The sequence below is a fragment of the Taeniopygia guttata genome, chromosome 33, assembly GCF_048771995.1.
Source record: "Taeniopygia guttata chromosome 33, bTaeGut7.mat, whole genome shotgun sequence".
Taxonomy (NCBI): Eukaryota; Metazoa; Chordata; class Aves; order Passeriformes; family Estrildidae; genus Taeniopygia; species Taeniopygia guttata.
The window spans coordinates 1,825,223-1,848,999 of record NC_133058.1 but is presented as its reverse complement, the minus strand read 5'-3'; the positions used below and the strand labels follow the sequence as shown (position 1 = coordinate 1,848,999).

At 45.2% G+C, this 23,777-nt stretch overlaps 2 protein-coding genes across 4 annotated transcripts; both read left to right on the top strand.

The window, feature by feature from the left end:
• The first annotated feature begins 1,918 nt into the window (after nt 1-1,918).
• LOC140681259 (H/ACA ribonucleoprotein complex subunit 3-like) lies at nt 1,919-2,569 on the top strand. Its single transcript, XM_072920766.1, has 2 exons — nt 1,919-2,071; nt 2,242-2,569. The coding sequence occupies exons 1-2, from the start codon at nt 2,018-2,020 to the stop codon at nt 2,380-2,382; spliced, it is 195 nt and encodes a 64-aa protein (XP_072776867.1). The 5' UTR covers nt 1,919-2,017; the 3' UTR covers nt 2,383-2,569.
• Nucleotides 2,400-18,262, top strand: LOC140681258 (phospholemman-like). Of its 3 annotated transcripts, none has more exons than XM_072920765.1 (7): nt 2,400-2,536; nt 7,680-7,715; nt 7,829-7,861; nt 11,099-11,173; nt 13,953-13,989; nt 14,741-14,790; nt 16,067-18,262. In XM_072920765.1, exons 2-7 carry the CDS (start codon nt 7,691-7,693, stop codon nt 16,087-16,089), a joined length of 243 nt encoding a protein of 80 aa, XP_072776866.1. In that variant the 5' UTR covers nt 2,400-2,536; nt 7,680-7,690; the 3' UTR covers nt 16,090-18,262. The 3 variants fall into 3 exon arrangements, with proteins under 3 accessions (XP_072776866.1, XP_072776865.1, XP_072776864.1); XM_072920764.1 differs by lacking the exon at nt 2,400-2,536 and adding an exon at nt 4,712-4,811; XM_072920763.1 differs by lacking the exons at nt 2,400-2,536; nt 11,099-11,173 and adding an exon at nt 4,745-4,811.
• Nucleotides 18,263-23,777: the final 5,515 nt, after the last annotated feature.

Here is a 23,777-nt window from a genome sequence, read left to right as displayed (position 1 = left end):
ACAGAAGAACTGGCCCAGGGCATTGCCATGGCACAGGGGCAGGGAAAATGTATTGGCTGTGTGCAGCAGTGAATAGAGAAAGGCACTGGCCCAGGCAGCTGCTGCCATGTGGGCACAAGCTCTGCTGCCCAGGAGGGTCCCGTAGTGCAGGGGTTTGCAGATGGACACGTAGCGCCAGAGGACGGGAAATCCCAGGAGCGGCAGCAGCCGCCGTGTGCCGGCAGCGCCCGCCCGGTGTCCCCCTTGTACCGCGGAGCGCTGCGAGCGCCTCCAGCGCTGCTGCTCCGAGGGCGGCGGATTCACCGCGAGCCCGAGGGATGGCCGGGCAAGGCTCCCCGAGGCTCCCCGGCCAGCAGCTCCCACCTGAGGGGTCACTTGGCCGGCAGCTCCCACCTGAGGGCTCACCGGCTGCCAGAACGGCAGGTGAGACACCTTGGCACGGGAGAGGACTGCAGAAGGAACAGCAAGCTCCAGCTAAAAGGTCTGTGCTGAAGTTGTTCCATGGCAATTCCTCAGCTGCTGGAAACAGTAGGATGTCGGAATCTGTGGGTATTGATGATTTCGAGATTGTAGAAAGTCTTTGTTTTTTTGCTTCATTGCTAAAGAAGAAGCCATAATTCATCTGTGCTGTTTTTAAGGTTGTTTATTTTTGCTTATTTATAATATTTTTGCTGCCCTGCCGCAGCTCTGTCCTGCAGGGCTCTGCCCTCAGTGGGATGGTACAAACATTAAATACCAGAAACTACATGTACTATATTTATAATATTGTGCTAATATTTATAATTTACGTTGAACAGTGTGTTTCTAGCTTAGACTAATAGAAAAATGTTAACATTATTAAGAACATGGAGGTGAGGAAGAAGAAGGAGGAAGAACAGGTTCAGGCCCACTTTCCTCCATCTTAGAACTCCTGACCCCCCTGTACAAAGTAAAACCCCCCCTGTACAGGTGTTAAAACCCCCCTGTATAATAAAAACAATACTAAAAAATATTTCCTTCTAATTTGTGACTACTTTTAACTCTCTGTGACTGCTTGTTCCACCTTTAAAGTTGGTAATTCATTCCATGGTTCAAACTCAAGATCACAGCTGTTTTCTGCTGTTTTCAGGGTCTAAAATGCTTCTGACCAAGGCCTGGAACCTCTAAAAATGTCTGAGGGACATTTTGAGTTCCGACATTTCACAATCTTTCTTTGTGGTTACCAGTCAAACCTGCAAATTCCTCGTCCCGACTTCCCCCCCACTTTTATCCTCATTTCATATTTTTGATGAACAAACAAGTCAATGCAGTTCCTCAAAATTATTAAACATTAAAAACTCCCAAACTGTGAATTCTGTTCCTCGCACTTTCAGACCCAAACTCCCTTATTTTGAACCCAAAACTCACTTTTTAACCCCAAAATCTTCCCTCTGCCTCCCTCAGTTGCCTCTTTAAGGTCGGATCCCTTTTTTTTTTAATCCAGATTCTACTTTTTAGGTCCAAATTGCTCCATTTTAGTGCTCAAACCCCAAACTTTGACCCAAATTCTCCATTTTTGGACCCAAACTCCCCCTTTTGGGGTCCAGACTTCCCATCTAGGCACCCAAATTCCCATTTTTGGGGCACAAATTCCCGATTTTTTTGTTCCAAATTCTCCCTTTTTGAAACCAAATCCCCCTTTTTCGGTCCAAATTTCCCCCTTTTCTTGCTCAAATCCCCTTTTTTGGGCCCAAATTCTCTCTTTTTGGACCCAAATTCTCTCTTTTTGGGCCCAAATGCGCCTTTTTGAGCCCAAACTTTCCCTTCCTGGACACAAATTCCTCCTTTTTGGGCCCAAATTCCCCTTTTTAGACCAAAATTCCATATATATTTTTTTTTTTTTTTTACCCAAAAATCTCCTTTCTTGGGCCCAAATTTCCCCCCTCAGAGCTGCTGGGCGTTTCCGGACTACATTTCCCATCGTCCCTCTCGCCGATTTCCGGTGTAAGCCCCGCCTCTTCCCCTTTTCTCCTGAGGCGACTTCCGGCCGGGTGCCGCCATGTTCCTGCAGTGCTACGAGAACGAGCGCGGGGAGCGCGTCTACACCCTGCGGGTACCGGCCGCTTCTGGGGCGCTTTTGCGGCGCTTTTGGGGGATTTAGGGGAGGATTTAGAGGGGACCCGCGGTGTTTGGGTGTCCGCGGTGCGTGCTGGGAGCGATGCGGGTCGGTTTGGCTGTGCTGAGGGCGGAATTTGGGCTCTCCCTGACGCTCTGTCCCCACAGAAGGTGTCCCCGGACGGGGTCCCCACACGCTCGGCGCACCCCGCCCGCTTCTCCCCCGATGATAAATTCTCCCGGCACCGCCTGGCCCTGAAGCGGCGCTTCGGGGTTTTGCCAACGCAGCGAGGGCGGACGCTGCTCTGAGGCAGCCCAGAAATCCCCTGCGGAGCCCTGAGATGGCCCCGAGCTCCTGGGAGGGATCCCCGCCATGAGAGAAGGTCAAGTCACAGTGCCAGCGGACTGCACGGAAATGGGGGAAAGGAACGTTTTAAAGAGGAGGAAAAATGAAATATTAAAGGTCGAGGGTCTCTGAGTTTTGGTGACCAAATAACTTGGGGTTTTCTTCCTGTTTTGGGGGTGTTTTTGTGGTTTTTTGGGTCTGGGGAGGGAATTTAGGGGGGCATTGGGGGAAGCGCTAACGGGGCTCTATGGGGCGCGGGGGATGATGGGAGATGTAGGCGCGGGTATAACGATGCTCTATGTGGCGCGGGGGATGATGGGAGTTGTAGGCGCGGGTCTAACGGGGCTCTATGGGGCGCGGGGGATGATGGGAGTTGTAGGCGCGGGTATAACGGTGCTCTATGGGGCGCGGGGGGTGATGGGAGTTGTAGGCGCGGGTATAACGGTGCTCTATGGAGCGCGGGGGATGATGGGAGCTGTAGTCCCGGAAGTATCTGTAACGGAGCTGTTGAGGTCCTGGAGGGCACTTGTGGGTCCACAGGGGCACCTGGGGGGATTCTGTGGGGTCGGGAAGCCCCTGGGGGCACCCGGGGAGCTCTGAGGGGGCTCCGTGGGGCGCAGGACGTGACGGGAATTGTCGGGCCGGAAGTCGGCTCTGAGTGGGCTCTGTGGCCGCGGGGCATGACGGGACTTGTAGTCCTGGCTCTGTTAGGCCGCCATGGAGCCGCTGTGCATGACGGGACTTGTAGGCTCAAAGTCGCTAAAATGGCGCCCACACCAGGCCCCGCCTACAGGTGCTGTTCCCGGGTGCTGATTGGTTGCAGATTGTGATGGGCGGGAGCCTCAGCCAATGGGAGGCGGCGGGGGCGGGACCAGCCCATTCAAGCCCTCCAGTCCCTCCCAGTAAAGCCCAGTTCATCCCAGTTCCTCCCAGTACAGCCCCAGTGCCCCTCCAGTCCCTCCCAGTACAGCCCCAGTTCATCCCAGTCCCTCCCAGTATCTCCCAGTTCGTCCCAGTCCATCCCAGTTTGTCCCAGTGCATCCCAGTGCCACTCCCAGTCTGTCCCAGTGCTCCCAGCATCCCCCAGTGTCACTCCCAGTTCATCCCAGTAACCCCCCAGGAACCTCCCAGTAACCCCCCCAGTCCCTCCCAGTTCATCCCAGTAACTCCCAGTGCTCCCAGCATCCCCCAGTGACTCCCAGTTCATCCCAGCAACCCCCCAGTGACCCCCCAGTGACTCCCAGTTCATCCCAGTTCATCCCAGTAACTCCCAGTCCCTCCCAGTTCATCCCAGTAACCCCCAGTAACCCCCCAGTGACTCCCAGTTCATCCCAGTAACTCCCAGTCCCTCCCAGTTCATCCCAGTAACCCCCAGTAACCCCCCAGTGACTCCCAGTTCATCCCAGTAACTCCCAGTAACCCCCCAGTAACTCCCAGTTAATCCCAGTTCATCCCAGTAACCCCCAATGTCTCCCCAGTCCCTCCCAGTAACTCCCAGTAACCCCCCAGTCCCTCCCAGTCCATCCCAGTAACTCCCAGTAACATCCCAGTAACCCCCCATCTATCCCAGTCTCTCCCAGTTTGTCCCAGTCTGTCCCAATTTGTCCCAGTTTGTCCCAGTTTGTCCCAGTCCCCTCCACCCCCGCAGGGATCAAAGGTGACGGAATGGAGTGGGAACAGCTCCGGGAACTGCTGATACTGGGAGGGACTGGGATGGACTGGGAGGGAACTGGGATGGACTGGGATGGACTGGGATGGACTGGGAGGGACTGGGATGGACTGGGATATACTGGGAGGGACTGGGAGGGAACTGGGAGTGAACTGGGCTGAACTGGGACAAACTGGGATGAACTGGGAGGGACTGGGATGAACTGGGAGTGAACTGGGATGAACTGGGACAAACTGGGATGAACTGGGAGGGACTGGGATGAACTGGGAGTGAACTGGGATATACTGGGAGTGAACTGGGAGTGAACTGGGATATACTGGGAGGGAACTGGGAGGCACTGGTTTGGACTGGGAGGGAACTGGTTTATACTGGGAGGGACTGGGAGGTTACTGGGACAGAGGGCACGTTGTTACTGGGAGCACTGGGAGGGAACTGGTTTATACTGGGAGGGACTGGGAGGTTACTGGGACAGAGGGCACGTTGTTACTGGGAGCACTGGGAGGGAACTGGTTTATACTGGGAGGCACTGGGAGGGACTGGGGGGGTTCCCAGTCCGTTACTGGTCCGTTACTGGTCCCGTACTGGTGTTACTGGTCTGTTACTGGTCCCGTTACTGGTGTGACCGGGAGGGGGCGTGGCCCGGCCCTGGCCCCGCCCCCGATGACGTCACGCGCTATAAATAGCCCGAGCGGGCGCGCGCGCGGAGCGGCGGCTCCAGTTCAGGTACTGGGAGCGAACTGGTTTATACTGGGAGGGACTGGGGGGCACTGGGGGGCACTGGGGGGCACTGGGGGGCACTGGGGGGACTGGTTTATACTGGGATGGACTGGGATGAACTGGGAGGGCGTGGGGGGGGCGGGGACGGGCCCCCCCCTGACCTCGGAGTGACCTTGGGGGGGAGGGGCGGCACCAGTAACACCAGTATAAACCAGTAAGGGTCACTGGGACCTCCCAGTAACACCAGTAAGGGTCACTGGGACCTCCCAGTAACACCAGTAACACCAGTAAGGGTCACTGGGACCTCCCAGTAACACCAGTAAGGGTCCCAGTAACACCAGTAAGGGTCCCAGTAACACCAGTAAGGGTCCCAGTAACACCAGTAACGGTCCCAGTAACACCAGTAAGGGTCCCAGTAACACCAGTAAGGGTCCCAGTAACACCAGTAACACCAGTAACACCAGTAAGGGTCCCAGTAACACCAGTAACGGTCCCAGTGACACCAGTAACGGTCCCAGTAACACCAGTAAGGGTCCCAGTAACACCAGTAACGGTCCCAGTAACACCAGTAAGGGTCCCAGTAACACCAGTAAGGGTCCCAGTAACACCAGTAAGGGTCCCAGTAACACCAGTAACGGTCCCAGTAACACCAGTAACGGTCCCAGTAACACCAGTAAGGGTCCCAGTAACACCAGTAAGGGTCCCAGTAACACCAGTAAGGGTCCCAGTGACACCAGTAAGGGTCCCAGTAACACCAGTAACACCAGTAACACCAGTAAGGGTCCCAGTAACACCAGTAACGGTCCCAGTAACACCAGTAAGGGTCCCAGTAACACCAGTAACGGTCCCAGTAACACCAGTAACGGTCCCAGTAACACCAGTAACACCAGTAACACCAGTAAGGGTCCCAGTAACACCAGTAAGGGTCCCAGTAACACCAGTAACGGTCCCAGTAACACCAGTAACACCAGTAACACCAGTAACGGTCCCAGTGACACCAGTAACGGTCCCAGTAACACCAGTATAAACCAGTATAAACCAGTTCCATCCCAGTTCCCTCCCAAAATTGGGGAAAAATGGGGAAAATTTGCAAAAATGGGGAAAAAATGGCACAAAAATGGGAAAAATGGAGAAAAAGTTGAAAAAAAGACAAAAAAAAGAGGGAAAAACACGGAGGGGAAATGGGGGAAAAGGGGAAAAATGGGATAAAATTTGGGGAAAAATGGGGAAAATTGGGGGGAAATTATAGAAAATTGGGGGAAAATGGGGAAATTTGGGGGAAATTATAGAAAATTGGGGGGAAGTGGGGAAATTTGGGGAAATGGGGAAAAATGAGAAAAATTGGGTGGAAAATTGGGGGAAAATGAGGAATGAAGAGGAAAAATGTGGAAAAAATGGAGAAAAAATGGGGGAAAATGGGATAAAATTGGGAAAAATGGGGGAAAATGGGATAAAATGAGGAATAACCGGGGGAAAATGGGGAAAATGAGGGAAAAATGAGGAAAATGTGGAAAAATGGGGAGAAAGTGACGAAAAAGGGGGAAAAATGTGGAAAAATGATGAAAAAAATGGGGGAAAATAGGGGGGAACAGGAAAAATGTGGAAAAAATGTGAAAAAATGGGGGGAAATGAGGAAAAATGGGGAGAAATGGAAAATTGGGGGGAAAATGAATAAAATTGGGAAAAACACGGGGGGAAATGGGGAAAGTGGCGAAAAATGGGGAAAAATGGGGGGAAATGGGGAAAAAAATGGGGAAAATTGGGAAAAGGGGGGGGAAAATGAGGAAAAACCGGTTGGAAATGGGGAAAAAGCAGAAAAATCGAGGAAAAATGGGGGGGAAGTGACGAAAAATGGGGAAAATGTGGAAAAATGGGAGAAAATGGGGGGAAATGATGAAAAAAGAGGAAAAAATTGTGGAAAAATGGGAAAAAATGGGGGGAAAATGAGGAAAAAATGAGGAAAAATGGGGAAATGGAATAAAATTGGGCAAAATGGGGAAATGTGGGAAAATGGAAGAAAATTGGGGAAATTGGGGGAAATTGAGAAAAAGTGGAGGAAATGGGGAAAAAATGGGAAAATGAAGAAAATTGGGAAAAGCACGGGGGGAATGGGGGAAAATGGGGGAAAATGGGGAAAATTGGGAATATTTGGGGGAAAGTTGAAGAAAATTGGGGGGGATGGGGAAAATGGGATAAATTTGGGGAAAAAATGGGGGGAATGGGGAAAATTGGGGGGAAATGGGGAAAAAATGGGAAAATTGGGTGGAAATTGTGGGAAAAAATGGGAAAAATGAGGAATAACCGGGGGGAAATGGGCAAATGTGGAAAAAATGAGGGAAAATCGGGAAAAATCGGGGGAAATGGGGAAAATGAGGAAAAAATGGGGGAAAAATGTGGAGAAATGGGATAAAATTGGGGAAAAATGGAAATTGGGGGGAAATGAAGAAAATTGGGAAAAACACGAGGGGAAATGGGGGAAAATGGGGAAAATAGGGGAAAAATGGGGGGAAATAGGGAAAAAATGGGGAAAAATGGGGAAAAACCGGGGGGGAAATGGGGAAAAAAGGAGAAAAATTGTGGAAAAATGGAGCGGGAAATGAGGAAAAATGAGGAAAAATGGGGGAAAAAATGGAGGAAAAAATGGGGGAAATGAGAAAAAAATGAGGAAAACATGAGGAAAAATGGGAGGGGAAATGTGGAAAAAATGTGGATAAAATGTCGAAAAATGGGGAAAAATGGGGGAAAAAATGGAGGAAAAAATGGGGGAAAATGAGGAAAAAATGGGGAAAAACGGGGGAAAAATGGGAAAATGAGAAAAATGGTGAAAAATGGGGTAAAAAAGCGGAAAAACCCCAATTTCGGCTCCACCCTCAGGTGCGGCCGCGATGGCGCCGATGGCGACGGGCGCAGGTGAGGCGGGGACATGACGTCACCGGGGCGGGGCAATGACGTCATCGAGGTGAGGATGACGTCATCGGTGACGTCACTGACCCCGCCCCTCCCATTCCCCTCCCCCCCCCCAGAGGCGGTGACGGAGCGGGAGCGGTTCCACTATGGTGAGTGGGGGAGGGGCGGGGGCAAAAAGGGCCCAAAAAGTGCCCAAAAACTGCCCAAAATGTGCCCAAAAAGTGCCAAAAAAGTGGCCAAAAAAGAGCCCAAAATGGGACCAAAAAGTGTCCAAAAAGTGCCCAAAAAGTGCCCAAAATGTGCCCAAAATGGGACCAAAAAGTGACCGAAATGGGACCCAAATGGGCCCAAAAAGTGACCAAAAAGTGCCCAAAATGGGCCCAAAAAGTGACCAAAATGGGCCCAAAATGGACCCAAAAGTGCCCAAAATAGGACCAAAATGGGCCCAAAAAGTGCCCAAAAGGGGCCCAAAATGGACCCAAAAATTGCCCAAAATAGGACCAAAATGGGACCAAAATGGGACCAAAATGGGCCCAAAAACTGCCCAAAATGGACCCAAAAAGTGACCAAAAAGTGACCAAAATGTGCCCAAAAATTGCCCAAAATGGGCACAAAATGGGCCCAAAATGGGCCCAAAAAGTGCCCAAAATGGGCCCAAAATGGGCACAAAATGGGACCAAAATGGGACCAAAAAGTGACCAAAAAGGGACCAAAATGTGCCCAAAAAGTGCCCAAAATGGGCCCAAAATGGGACCAAAAACTGCCCAAAATGGACCCAAAAAGTGCCCAAAATGTGCCCAAAAAGTGCTCCAAAAATGTGCCCCAAAAGTGCCCAAAAAGTGCTCCAAAAATGTGCCCCAAAAGTGCCCAAAATGTGCCCAAAAATTGCCCAAAATGTGCCTAAAAAGTGCCCAAAATGTGCCCAAAAAGTGCTCCAAAAATGTGCCCAAAAAGTGCCCAAAAAGTGCTCCAAAAATGTTCCCAAAATGGGCACAAAATGTGCCCAAAATGGGCCCAAAATGGGCCCAAAATGTGCCCAAAATGTGCCCAAAGTGTGACCAAAATGGGTCCCAAAAGTGCCCAAAATGGGCCCAAAATGGGACCAAAATGGGACCAAAATGGGACCAAAATGGGCCCAAAATGGGCACAAAAGTTGCCCAAAATGGGACCAAAAAGTGCCCAAAATGGGCCCAAAAAGTGCCCCAAAAGTGCCCAAAAAGTGCCCCAAAAGTGCCCAAAATGGGCCCCAAAAGTGCCCAAAATGGGCCCAAAAAGTGCCCAAAATGTGCCCAAAATGGGACCAAAAAGTGCCCAAAATGGGCCCAAAAAGTGCCGAAAGTGTGCCCAAAAAGTGCTCCAAAAATTTGCCAAAAAATTGCCCAAAATGTGCCAAAAAATTGCCCAAAATGTGCCCAAAAAGTGCCCAAAAAGTGCTCCAAAAATGTGCCCAAAATGTGCCCAAAAGGGGCCCAAAATGGGCCCAAAAAGTGCCCAAAATGGACCCAAAATGGGCCCAAAATGGGACCAAAATGGGCCCCAAAAGTGCCCAAAAAGGGCCCAAAATGTGCCCAAAATGGGCTCAAAATGTGCCCAAAAGGTGCCCAAAATGGGCCCAAAAACTGCCCAAAATGGGCCCCAAAAGTGCCCAAAATGGGCCCAAAAAGGGCTTAAAAACTGCCCAAAAAGTGCTCCAAAAATGTGCCCAAAAAGTGCCCAAAAAGTCCTCCAAAAATGTGCCCAAAAAGTGCCCAAAATGTGCCCAAACTGGGCACAAAATGGGCCCAAAATGTGCCCAAAATGGGACACAAAAACTGCCCAAAATGGGACCAAAAAGTGCCCAAAAAGTGCCCAAAAAGTGCCCAAAAAGTGCCCAAAATGGGACCAAAAATGTGCCCAAAATGGGACCAAAATGGGACCAAAAAGTGACCAAAAACTGCCCAAAATGTGCCCAAAATGGGCCCAAAAAGTGCCCAAAATGGGCCCAAAATGGGACCAAAAATTGCCAAAAATGTGCCCAAAATGGGCACAAAATGGGCACAAAAAGTGCCCAAAATGGGCCCAAAAACTGCCCAAAATGGGACCAAAAATTGCCAAAAATGGGCCCAACGTGTGACCAAAATGGGCCCCAAAAGTGCCCAAAATGGACCCAAAAAGTGCCCAAAAAGTGCCCAAAATGGGACCAAAAAGGGCCCAAAATGGGCCCAAAATGTGCCCAAAATGGGACGAAAAATTGCCAAAAATGGGCCCAATGTGTGACCAAAATGTGCCCAAAAAGTGCCCAAAATGTGCCTAAAAAGTGCCCAAAAAGTGCCCAAAATGTGCCCAAAAAGTGCCCAAAATGGGCCCAAACTTTGGGGTGATTTTGGGGGATTTGGGGGTTTTGGGGTGTCCCGGGTGTATTTTGGGGCGCTTTGGGGGGTTTTGGGGTGTAGTTTTGGGATGATTTTGGGGGTTTTGGGGCGATTTTTGGGTTTTTGGGGTGATTTTGGGGTGATTTTGGGGTGATTTTGGGGTGATTTTGGGGTTTTTGGGGTTTTTGGGGTGATTTTGGGGGGATTTTGGGGTGATTTTGGGGGGATTTTGGGGTGATTTTGGGGTTTTTGGGGTTTTTGGGGTGATTTTGGGGGGATTTTGGGGTGATTTTGGGGTTTTTGGGATGATTTTGGGGGTTTTTGGGTGTCCCAGGTATATTTTGGGGGGATTTTGGTGATTTTGGGGCGCAGTTCTGGGGGGTTTTGGGGGTTTTACGGTTTTTGGGGGTTTTGGGGTGTCCCAGGTGAGTTTTTGGGGTGATTTGGGTGATTTTGTGGTTTTTGGGGTTTTGGGGTGATTTTGAGGTGATTTGGGCTGATTTGGGGGATTTTGGGTGATTTTGGGCTGATTTGGGTGATTTTGGGGTGTTTTGGGGTGATTTTGGGTTTTTTTGAGGTTTTTGGGGTGTCCCGGGTGTGATTTGAGGGTGATTTGGGGGTTTTGGCTGATTTTGGGGTGAATTTGGGGTGATTTTGGGGTGATTTTGGGTTATTCTGGGTGATTTTGGGTGATTTTGGGGCGATTTTGGGTGATTTTGGGGTATTTTTGGGGTTTTGGGTTCTTTTGGTGATTTAGGGTGATTTTGGGCTGATTTTTGGGGCAATTTTGGGAGGATTTTGGGGTGATTTGGGGTGATTTGGGGTTTTTGGGGTGATTTTGGGGGTTTTTGGGGTGATTTTGGGGTTTTTGGGTAATTTTGGGGTGATTTTGGGGTGATTTTGGGGTGATTTTGGGGTGATTTTGGGGTGATTTTGGGGTGATTTTGGGAGGATTTTGGGGTGATTTTGGGGTGATTTTGGGGTTATTTTGGGGGTTTTGGGGTGATTTTGGGGTTTTTGGGTGATTTCCCCCAGATTACGACTCTCTCCGTCTCGGGGGTCTGATCGTGGCCGGGATCTTCTTCGTGCTCGGGATCCTCCTCATCCTCAGTGAGCCAAAATCCCCCCAAATCACCCCAAAATCACCCCAAAATCACCCCAAAATCACCCCAAAATCAACCCAAAAATATCCCAAAATCACCCCAAAATCCCCCCAAAATCAACCCAAAATCAACCCAAAATCACCCCAAAATCAACCCAAAAATATCCCAAAATCACCCCAAAATCCCCCCCAAAATCAACCCAAAATCAACCCAAAATCACCCCAAAATCACCCCAAAATCCCCCCAAAATCACCCCAAAATCACCCCAAAATCACCCAAAATCTCCCCAAAAATATCCCAAAATTATCCCAAAATCACCCCAAAAATAGCCCAAAAACATCCCCAAAAATCCCAAAAATGTCCTAAAAAAATCCCCCAAAATCACCCCAAAAATCACCCCAAAAATCACCCCAAATATATCCCAAAAATCCCCCAAAATCACCCCAAAAATAGCCCAAAAATAGCCCAAAATTATCTGTCGAAAAATCCCCCAAAAATACCCCAAAAACATCCCAAACAATCCCAAAAATGTCCTAAAAAAATCCCCCAAAAATAGCCCAAACTCACCCCAAAATCACCCCAAAAATATCCCAAAAATATCCCCAAATCCCCCCAAAATCACCCCAAAATCACCCGAAAATCACCCCAAAAATATCCCAAAAATACCCCAAAAATAGCCCAAAAATATCCCAAAAATCCCCCAAAATCACCCCAAAATCACCCCAAAATCACCCCAAAAATATCCCAAAAATATCCCCAAATCCCCCCAAAATCACCCCAAAATCACCCGAAAATCACCCCAAAAATATCCCAAAAATACCCCAAAAATAGCCCAAAAATATCCCAAAAATCCCCCAAAATCACCCCAAAATCACCCCAAAATCACCCCAAAAATATCCCAAAATTATCCCAAAATTATCTTAAAAAAATCCCAAAAATATCCCAAGAGTAACCCAAAATTATCCTAAAAAAATCCCCCAAAATCCCAAAATTATCCCAAAATTACCCCAAAAATATCCCAAAATTTTCCCAAAAATATCCCAAAATTTTCCCAAAAATCTCCCAGAAATACCCCAAAAATATCCCAAAATTATCCTAAAAAAATCCCCCAAAACAGCTCAAAATTATCCCAAAATTATCCCGAAATTATTCCAAAAATATCCAAAAATTATCCCAAAAATCCCCCAAAAATCTGAAAATTATCCCAAAAATCCCAAAATCATCCCAAATAAATTCCAAAAAAAACCCCAAAAATCCCAAAATTGTTCCCCAAAATCCCCAAATGATCCTAAAAACCCAAAAAAAATCCCAAAATTATCCCCCCCAAAAAAATTCCAAAAAAAATCCCAAAATTTCCCCCAAAAATCCCAAAATTGTTCCCCAAAATCCCCAAATGATCCTAAATACCCTCAGAATTATCCCCAAAAAATCCGCAAAAATCCCAAAATTGTCCCAAAAAATCCCGAAAAATCCCAAAATCGTTCCCCAAAATCCCCAAATTATCCCAAAAATCCCAAAATTCACCCCAAAAAAACCCCAAAAAATCCAAAATTTTCCCCTAAAATCCCCAAATTGTCCCAAAAAATCCCCCAAAAATCCCCAAAATCCCCAAAATAGTCCAAAAAAATCCCCCAAAAATCCCCAAAATCCCCAAAATTATCCCCAAAAATCCCAAAATTCTCCCAAAATCCCCATCAGGGCCCTCCCAGTTCATCCCAGTACAAACCAGTAACCCCAAATCCCCTCCCAGTACAAACCAGTTCAAACCAGTAACCCCAAATCCCCTCCCAGTATAAACCAGTAACCCCCACTTCCCTCCCAGTATAACCCAGTTCCCTCCCAGTTGGTCCCAGTCCCCTCCCAGTCCCTCCCAGTACAAACCAGTAACCCCCAATCTCATTCCCAGTTCCTCCCAGTTCCCTCCCAGTAACCCCCAAATCCCTCCCAGTACAAACCAGTATAAATTCATCCAAAATTCACCCAAAGTTAACCCCAAAAATTCACCCAAAATTCACCCAAAATTCCCAAAATTAACCCCAAAAATTCACCCCAAAAATTCACCCAAAATTCACCCCAAAAATTCACCCAAAATTCGCCCCAAAAATTCACCCCAAAATTCATCCCAAAATTCACCCAAAATTCAACCAAAATTCACCCAAAATTCACCCAAAATTCACCCGAAATTCACCCAAAATTCACCCCAAAATTCACCCAAAATTCACCCAAAATTCACCCCAAAATTCACCCCAAAATTCACCCAAAATTCACCCAAATTCACCCAAAATTCACCCAAATTCACCCAAAATTCCCAAAACCAGTAACCCCCAACCCCATTCCCAGTTCCTCCCAGTTTGTCCCAGTTCCCTCCCAGTGCTCCCAGTATAAACCAGTAACCCCCAGTCCCTCCCAGTCCATCCCAGTACAGCTCCCACTCCCTCCCAGTATAAACCAGTAACCCCCAATCTCATTCCCAGTCCCTCCCAGTCCCTCCCAGTTTATCCCAGTACAAACCAGTAATCCCCAAACCCCTCCCAGTCCCTCCCAGTTCCCTCCCAGTGCTCCCAGTATAAACCAGTAACCCCCGACCCTATTCCCAGTCCCTCCCAGTTTGTCCCAGTCCCTCCCAGTAACCCCCAAACCCCTCCCAGTTTATCCCAGTTCACTCCCAGTCCATCCCAGTACAAACCAGTAACCCCCACCCCCATTCCCAGTCCCTCCCAGTCCCAACCAGTACAAACCAGTACAAACCAGTACAAACCAGTATAACCAGTCCCTTCCCCCCCCAGGCCGTCACTGCCGCTGCAAGTTCGACCAACAGCCCAAGTGAGTGCGGAACTGGTTTGGACTGGTTTGTACTGGGATGGACTGGGATGGACTGGGAGGGACTGGTTTGGACTGGGAGGGACTGGTTTGGACTGGTTTGGACTGGTTTGGACTGGGAGGGACTGGTTTGGACTGGTTTGGACTGGGATGGACTGGGAGGGACTGGGAGGGACTGGGAGGGACTGGGAGGGACTGGGAGGGACTGGGTTATACTGGTTTATACTGGTTTGTATTAGTTTCTAACTGGTCCATACTGGTCTCTAACTGGTCCATACTGGTCCATACTGGTTCTAACTGGTCTCTAACTGGTCTGTACTGGTCTCTAACCGGTTTATACTGGTTTATACTGGTGCATAACTGGCCCGTAACTGGTCCATACTGGTCCATACTGGTCTCTAAGTGGTCTCTAACTGGTCCATACTGGTTCTAACTGGTTTATACTGGTCTCTAACTGGTCTCTAATTGGTCCGTACTGGTCTCTAACTGGTTTATACTGGTTTCTAACTGGTCCATACTGGTCTGTAACTGGTCCATACTGGTTTATACTGGTCTGTAACTGGTCTCTAACTGGTTTATACTGGTTTATACTGGTCTATACTGGTGTATAACTGGCCTGCAACTGGTTTATACTGGTCCATACTGGTTCTAACTGGTTTATACTGGTCTCTAACTGGTTCTAACTGGTCTCTAACTGGTCTCTAACTGGTCCGTACTGGTCCGTACTGGTTCTAACTGGTCTGTACTGGTGCAGGACGGGGGAGCCGGACGAGTCCGAGGGGCCCCTGAGACAATCGATGCGGCGTAAGGGGGGAGGGGCGGGACCCAAAATCCCCCAAATTCACCCCAAAATTCACCCAAAATTCCCCCCAAATTCACTCCAAAATTCACCCCAAAATTCACCCAAAATTCACCCAAAATTCACTCAAAATTCACCCAAAATTCACCCAAAATTCACACAAAATTCCCAAAATTCACCCCAAAATTCACCCAAAATTCACCCCAAATTCACCCCAAATTCACCCCAAAATTCACCCAAAATTCACAAAATTCACCCCAAAATTCACCCCAAAACCCCCCAAATTTCCGAAATTGCCCAAAATTCATCCAAAATTCCAAAATATTTCCCACAAATCCCCCCAAAATTCCCAAAATCCCCCAAATTCCCCCAAAAATCCCCCAAAATTCGCCTAAAAATCCCCCAAAATCCCCCCAAAATCTCCATAAATTCCCCAAATTTTCCCCAAAATCCCAAAATTTCCCCCAAAAACGCCCAAAATCCCCAAAATTGCCCAAAATTCCCCCAAAAATCCCCAAAATTCCTCCAAATTCCCCAAAATCCCCGAAAATTCCCCCAGAATCTCTCCAGAAATCTCTCAAAAACCCCCAAAATTCCCCAAAAATCCCCCAAATTCCCCCAAAATTCCCCCCAAATTCTCCTGAATCCCCCCAAAATCCCCCAAATTCCCCAAAATTCCACCAAAATTCCCAAAACGCTCCCAAATTCCCCAAAAATTTCCCCCGAAGTCCCCAAATCCCCCCAAAAATCCCAAAAATTCCCCCAAAATCCCCACAATTCCCCCCAAAATCTCCATAAATCCCCCAAATTTTCCCCAAAATCCCCAAAATTCCCCCAAAATCCCCCAAATTCCCCCCAAAATCTCCATACATTCCCAAAATTTTCCCCAAAATCCCCAAAACTCCCCCAAATTCCCCCAAAAATCCCCCAAAATTCCCCTAAAAATCCCCCAAATTCCCCCCAAAATCTCCACATTCCCAAAATTTTCCCCAAAATCCTAAAAATTCCCCCCAAAACACCCAAAATCCCCAAAATTGCCCAAAATTCCACCCAAAACCCCCAAAATTGCCCCAAATTTCCCGAAATCCCTGAAAATTTCCCCAGAATCCCTCCAGAATTCTCTCAAAAATCCCCAAAATTCCCCAAAAATCCCCAAAATTCCCCCAAAATTCCCTAAAAAATCCCCCAAATTGCCCCAAAATTTCCCCAAATCCCCCAAAATTTCCCAAAATCCCCAAAATTCCCGAATTTTGCCCCATTCCCGCCTCTCTCTCTCCTCAGGTCTCTCCACCCGCATGAGATGAAATTTGGGATGAAATTTGGGAATTTTGGCCTCCCGGGACCCCCCAAGACCCCAAATTTTGGGGGGTTGGGACGGAGCCGCCCCACAGCGATCCCAAAAATCCCAAAAATCCCCCAAAATGCCCAAAAAATCCCCAAAATCCCCAAATCCCTGTCCTAAAAATCAAAAAAAAATCCCCAAAAATCCCCAAAAATCTCAAAAATCCTCAAAAAAAAATCCCCAAATCGACAATTCCCACCCCAAAAAATCCCAAATAATCCCAAAAAACTCCCAAAAAACCCCCAAATCCACAATTCCCACCCCAAAAAAGCCCCAAAATCCCCCTAAAAACCCAAAAATCCCAATCCTTGTCCTAAAAAGCCCAAAATCCACAATTCCCACCCCAAAAAATCCCCAAAAAATCCCCAAAAAATCCCCAAATTCCTCTCCTAAAAATCCCCAAAATTCCCAAAAATCCCAAACATCCCAAAAAATCCCCAAAATACCCATAAGAACCCAAAAATCCCCCAAAAATCCCCAAAATCCCAAAAAATCCCAAACAATTCCCAAAAACCCCCAAAAAATCCCCAAAAATCCCCAACCCCGTCCTAAAAATCCCAAAAAATCCCCAAAAATCCCAAAATCCACAATTCCCATCCCAAAAACTCCCCAAAATCCCCAAAAATCCCGAAATCCACAATTCCCACCCAAAAAATTCCAAAAATCCCCAAATCCACAATTCCTGTCCCAAAAATCCCAAAAATCCCCAAAAAACCCAAAAAAATCCCCCAAAAAATCCCCAAACGCCAAAAAATCCAAAAAAACCCCCCAAATCCCCAAAATAACCCAAAAAAGCCCCAAAAAATCCCAAAAAAATCCCCAAAATCCAAAAAAAATCCCCCAAACCCCAAAAAATCCAAAAAAATCCCCCAAATCCCCCAAAAATCCCAAAAAAATCCAAAAAAATCCAAAAAAATCCCAAAAATCCCCAAAATTCCAAAAATCCCCCAAAAATCTCAAAAATCCTCAAAAAATCCCCAAATCCACAATTCCCACCCCAAAAAATCCCAAAATCCCCCAAAATCCCAAATCCCTCTCCTAAAAATCCCCAAAAATCCCCAAAAAATCCCCAAATCCACAATTCCCACCCCCAAATTCCCAAAAAATCCCAAAATCCCCAAAAAAATCCCCAAAAATCCCCAAAAAAACCCCAAATCCAGAATTCTCATCCCAAAAATCCCGAAAAGATCCCAAAATACCCATAAGAACCCAAAAATCCCAAAAATCCCGCAAATCCCTCTCCTAAAAATCCCCAAAATCCAAAAAAATCCCAAACAATTCCCAAAAACCCCCAAAAAATCCCCCAAAATCCCCAACCCCATCCTAAAAATCCCCAAAATCCCCAAATCCACAATTCCCACCCAAAAAATTCCAAAAATCCCCAAATCCACAATTCCTGTCCCAAAAATCCCCAAAAACCCCCAAAAAATCCCCCAAAAAATCCCCAAACGCCAAAAAATCCAAAAAAATCCCCCAAATCCCCAAAAGAACCCAAAAATCCAAAAAAAATCCCAAAAAATCCCCAAATCCACAATTCCCATCACAAAAATCCCCAAAATCCCCCCAAAAAAACCCAAATCCACAATTCCTGTCCCAAAAAAGCCCCAAAAAATCCCAAAAAAATCCCCCAAACCCCAAAAAATCCCCCAAACCCCAAAAAATCCAAAAAAATCCTCCAAATCCCCCAAAAATCCCCAAAAAATCAAAAAAAATCCAAAAAAATCCCAAAAATCCCCAAAATCCCAAAAATCCCCCAAAAATCTCAAAAATCCTCAAAAAATCCCCAAATCCACAATTCCCACCCCCAAATTCCCAAAAAATCCCAAAATCCCCAAAAAATCCCCAAATCCAGAATTCTCATCCCAAAAATCCCGAAAAGATCCCAAAATCCCGACCCCAAAAATCAAAAAAATTCCCCAAAATCCCCAAAATTTCCCTAAAAAAACTCTCCAAAATCCCAAAAAATCACCAAAAATCCCCAAAATCCCAAATCCCCACCCCAAAATGCCAAAAAAATCCCCCAAAAAATCCCCAAAATTACCCAAAATTCCCCCAAAAATCCCCAAATTTCCCCCCAAAATTGCCCAAAATTGCCCAAAATTCCCAAATCCGACCCCAATAAATTCCGGCCCCGATTTTCGTCTGCGGCTCTTTGGGGGAATTTGGGGAAATTTGGGGATTTTGGGGGATTTTGGGGGAATTTTGGGGATTCAGGAGGAATTTTGGGGATTTTTGGAGTTTTTTGGGAATTTTGGGGGGGAATTTTGGGGGTTTTTTTTTTAATTTTTTGTGAATTTTTGGGGGAATTTTTGGGGATTTTGGGGGGATTTTTTGGGGGGGAATTTAAAGGATTTTTGGGGATTTTTTGGGGTTTTTGGGGGGATTTTTTAAGGAAATTTGGGGGATTTGGGGAGAATTTTGGGGAATGTTTGCGGAATTCTGGAGAATTTTGGGAAATTTTTGGGGATATTTTTGAATTTCGCGGTTTTTGTTCAGTTTTGGGGAATTTTGGGGTATTTTGGGGGTTTTTTGGAATTTTTGGGGAATTTTGGGGGACTTTTGGGTTTTTTTGGAGAATGTTTTGGGATTTTTGGGAAATTTTGGGTATTTTGGGGGATTTTTTGGGGATTTTTGGAGTTTTTTGGTTATTTTGGGGGGAATTTTGTGGGGAATTTTGGGGTTTTTTTTAATTTTTTGGGAATTTTTTGGGAATTTGAGGAGTTTTGGGTATTTTGGGGGATTTTTTGGGGAATTTTTGGGGATTTTGGGGGGATTTTTGGGGGGAATTTTAAGGAGTTTTGGGGAATTTTTGTGGATTTTTTTTTTTAATTTCTGGGGAAATTTGGGGAATTTTGGGGGAATTTTTGGGGTTTTTTGGGGGAAATTTGGGGATTTTGGGGACTTTTTGAGGATTTTTTTTGGGAACTTTTTGGGATTTTGGGGGATTTTTTTTAATTTTGGGAATTTGGGGAAATTTGGGGGGTTTGGAAAAATCTCAGGAACTTCGGGGGAATTTGGGGGAATTTTGGGAGATTTTTTTGGGGTATTTTGTTTTATTTTTGGGGACATTTTTGGGGATATTTTGGGGATATTTTTTGGATAATTTTAGGATATTTTTGGGATCATTTTGGGATAATTTTGGGATATTTTTGGGGTTATTTTTGTGGATTTTGGGCTGAATTTGGGGGAATTTTTGCTATTTTTGGTGCAATTTTGGGCCGTTTTTGGGAATTCTCGTTTATTTCGGGAGAATTTTGGGGGAATTTTGGGGTTTTTAAAATTTTTGGATTTTTGGGCTATTTTGGGGTGGTTTGGGACGAATTTTCGGGGCTTTTTTGGGGTATTTTGGGGGTTATTTTTGGATGGTTTTGGGGGGATTTTGGGGCATTTTTCAGTTTTTTTTGGATTTTTAAAAATTTTTGGGTTATTTTGGGGGTATTTTTCTGCATTTTTGGGGCATTTTTTGGGGCGCATTTTTTGGGTGTTTCGCCTTTTTTTGAGATTATTTTTAAAATTTTTTGACAGTTTTTTGGCAGTTTTTTGGTATTAAAAAAATTTTTTTTTTCTGATTTTGGGTTATTTTTGGGGCATTTTTGTGCATTTTTGGGTCATTTTATTGGGTGATTTTTTGGGTGTTTTGCCGTTTTTTTGGGATTATTTTTAAAATTTTTTTGGTTATTTTTTGGGCTATTTTTTGGACGATTTTTGGGGCATTTTTGTGCATTTTTGGGTCATTTTTTGGGACGCGTTTTTTGAGTGTTTTGCCATTTTTTGGGCATTATTTTTTTAAAATTTTTTGGCTATTTTTTGGCTCATTTTGGGGGTATTTTTGTTCCTTTTTGGGGCATTTTTTGGGTGGTTCGCCGGTTTTTGGGGATTATTATATTTTAATTTTTTTTGCTATTTTTTGGACTATTTTTGGGGCATGTTTCTGCTATTTTGGGGCGTTTTGTGCATTTTTGGGTCATTTTTTGGGCCGCATTTTTTGGGTGTTTCGCGGGTTTTTTAAGATTATTTTTTACATTTTTTGGCTATTTTTTGGCTCCTTTTTGGGGTATTTTTGTGCCTTTTTGGGGCATTTTTTTGAGTGTTTCGCCATTTTTTGGGGATTATTATTTTTTAATTTTTTTTGCTATTTTTTGGACTATTTTTGGCTATTTTTCGGGCATTTTTGTGCATTTTTGGGGCATTTTTTGGGGCGCATTTTTTGGGTGTTTCGCCTTTTTTTGGATTATTTTTTAAATTTTTTTGGCTATTTTTTGGACTATTTTGGGGGGCATTTTTCTTCATTTTTGGGGCGCATTTTTTGGGTGTTTTGCGGATTTTTTTAAGATTATTTTTTAAATTTTTTTTGGCTATTTTTTGGGCTATTTTTTGGACTATTTTTGGGGCATTTTTGTGCATTTTTGTTCATTTTTGTGGCATTTTTTGGGTGTTTCGCGGGTTTTTTAAGATTATTTTTTACATTTTTTTGGCTATTTTTTAGACTATTTTTGGAGCATTTTTGTTCATCTTTCGGGCATTTTTTGGGTGTTTCTCCATTTTTTGGGGATTATTATTTTTTAAATTTTTTTTTGCTATTTTTTAGACTATTTTTGGAGCATTTTTGTGTCATTTTTTGGGGCGCGTTTTTTGAGTGTTTTGCCATTTTTTGGGCATTATTTTTTTTAAATTTTTTGGCTATTTTTTGGCTCATTTTGGGGGCATTTTTGTTCATTTTTGGGGCATTTTTTGGGTGGTTCGCCGGTTTTTGGGGATTATTATATTTTAATTTTTTTTGCTATTTTTTGGACTATTTTTGGGGCATGTTTCTGCTATTTTTGGGGCGTTTTGTGCATTTTTGGGTCATTTTTTGGGCCGCATTTTTTGGGTGTTTTGCGGGTTTTTTAAGATTATTTTTCTAATATTTTTGGCTATTTTTTGGCTCATTTTGGGGGCATTTTTGTTCATTTTTGGCGCATTTTTTGAGTGTTTCGCCATTTTTGGGGATTATTATTTTTTAAATTTTTTTTGCTATTTTTTAGACTATTTTTGGGGCATTTTTATGCATTTTTGTGTCATTTTTGGGGCGCATTTTTTGAGTGTTTCGCCATTTTTTGGGGATTATTATTTTTTAATTTTTTTGCTATTTTTTTGGCTATTTTTGGAGCATTTTTGGGTCATTTTATGGGGCGCATTTTTTGGGTGTTTCGCCAATTTTTTTTGATTATTTTTCTAATATTTTTGGCTAATTTTGGCTCGTTTTGGGGGCATTTTTGTCCATTTTTGGCGCATTTTTTGAGTGTTTCGCCATTTTTTGGGGATTATTATTTTTAATTTTTTTTTGCTATTTTTTGGCTCATTTTTGGAGCAATTTTGGTGCTTCTATTTCCCCCATTTTGGGTAATTTTTGGGCTACTTTTGTGTCATTTTTTGGGGTGCATTTTTGGGTGTTTTGCCGTTTTTTGGGGATTATTTTTCTAATATTTTTGGCTATTTTTTGGCTCATTTTTGGGGCATTTTTGTGTATTTTTGGGGCGCATTTTTTGGGTGTTTCGCCTTTTTTTGGGATTTTTTTAAAATTTTTTTGGCTATTTTTTGGACTATTTTTGCGGCATTTTTGTGTCATTTTTTGGGGCGCATTTTTTGAGTGTTTCGCCATTTTTTGGGGATTATTATTTTTAATTTTTTTTTTTGCTATTTTTTGGCTCATTTTTGGGGCATTTTTGGTGCTTCTATTTCCCCCATTTTGGGTTATTTTGGGGCTATTTTTGTGGCATTTTTTGGGGTGCATTTTTGGGTGTTTTGCCGTTTTTTTGGGATTATTTTTAAATTTGTTTTGCTATTTTTTGGACTATTTTTGGGGCATTTTTGGGGCATTTTTATGCATTTTTGTGTCATTTTTGGGGCGCATTTTTTGAGTGTTTCGCCATTTTTTAGGGATTATTATTTTTTAATTTTTTTGCTATTTTTTTGGCTATTTTTGGAGCATTTTTGTGCATTTTTTGGGGCGCATTTTTTGGGTGTTTCGCCATTTTTTTCGGATTATTTTTCTAATATTTTTGGCTATTTTTTGGCTCGTTTTGGGGCATTTTTGTTCATTTTTGGTGCATTTTTTGAGTGTTTCGCCGGTTTTTGGGGATTATTATTTTTAATATTTTTTTTTGCTATTTTTTGGCTCATTTTTGGGGCATTTTTGGTGCTTCTATTTCCCCCATTTTGGGTTATTTTTGTGCATTTTTGTGTCATTTTTTGGGGTGCATTTTTTGGGTGTTTTGCCATTTTTTTGGGATTATTTTTAAATTTGTTTGGCTATTTTTTGGGCTATATTTTGGACTATTTTTGGAGCATTTTTGTGCATTTTTGGGTCATTTTTTGGGGCGCGTTTTTTCAGTATTTCGCCATTTTTTGGGATTATTTTTTAAATTTTTTTTGCTATTTTTAGACTATTTTTGGGGCATTTTGGTGCATTTTTGTGGAATTTTTTGGGGCGCATTTTTTGGGTGTTTCGCCTTTTTTTGGGATTATTTTTTAATTTTTTTGGGTATTTTTTGGCAGCTGTTTTGGTATTAATTTTTTTTTTTTTTTTTTTGCTGATTTTGGACTATTTTTGGAGCATTTTGGTGCATTTTTGTGGCATTTTTTGGGGCGCATTTTTTGGATGTTTCGCGGGTTTTTTAAGATTATTTTTTTAAATTTTTTTGGCTATTTTTTGGACTATTTTTGGCACATTTTGGTGCTATTTTGGGGCATTTTTTGAGTGTTTCGCCATTTTTGGGGATTATTATTTTTTAATTATTTTTGCTATTTTTTAGACTATTTTTGGAGCATTTTTGTGCATTTTTGTGTCATTTTTTGGGGCGCATTTTTTGAGTGTTTCGCCGTTTTTTTAAGATTATTTTTAAAATATTTTTGCTATTTTTTGGACTATTTTTGGCACATTTTTGTGCTATTTTGGGTCATTTTTGTGCCTTTTTGGGGCGTTTTTTTGCCTCGCTCCGCCCTTGTGGGCGTGGCCTCCCGCGTTGACTCCGCCCCTATGGGCGTGGCCTCCCGCGCTATGGGCGTGGTCTCCATTGCTGACCCCGCCCCTGTGGGCGTGGCCTCCCGTGGTGACTCCGCCCATGTGGGCGTGGTCTCCGCTCTGGCCCCGCCCCTCTGCCGCAGCGCGGCCGCAGCCGAGCGGGGCCGAACCGAACCGGGACCGAATCGAACCGAACCGGCCCGAACCGGCCCAAACCGGCCTGAACCGGCCCGAATTGAACCGAACCGGACCGAACCGGCCCGAACCGGCCCGAATTGAACCGGACCGGACCGAACCGGCCCGAACCGGCCCGAATTGAACCGGACCGGACCGAACCGGCCCGAACCGGCCCGAATTGAACCGAACCGGACCGAACCGGACCGGAGCAGCGCCATGGCCCCCCCCACCGAACCGGCCATGGCAGGTGCGCGGCACCCCGGGGTGCTGCGGGGGCGGGGGGGTGCTGGGGTGGGTGCAGGGTGGGTGCCAGTGCGGGGATTTGGGGTGCTGGGATGGGTGCTGGGGGGTCCCAGGGGTGCCCGGGGGTCCCAGTGGGTGCCAGGGGGCTGCTGCTGCCCGGATTTGGGGTACAGGTGGGTGCTGGGTGGGTGCCAGGGGGCGCTGCTGCCGGGATTTGGGGTCCCGGG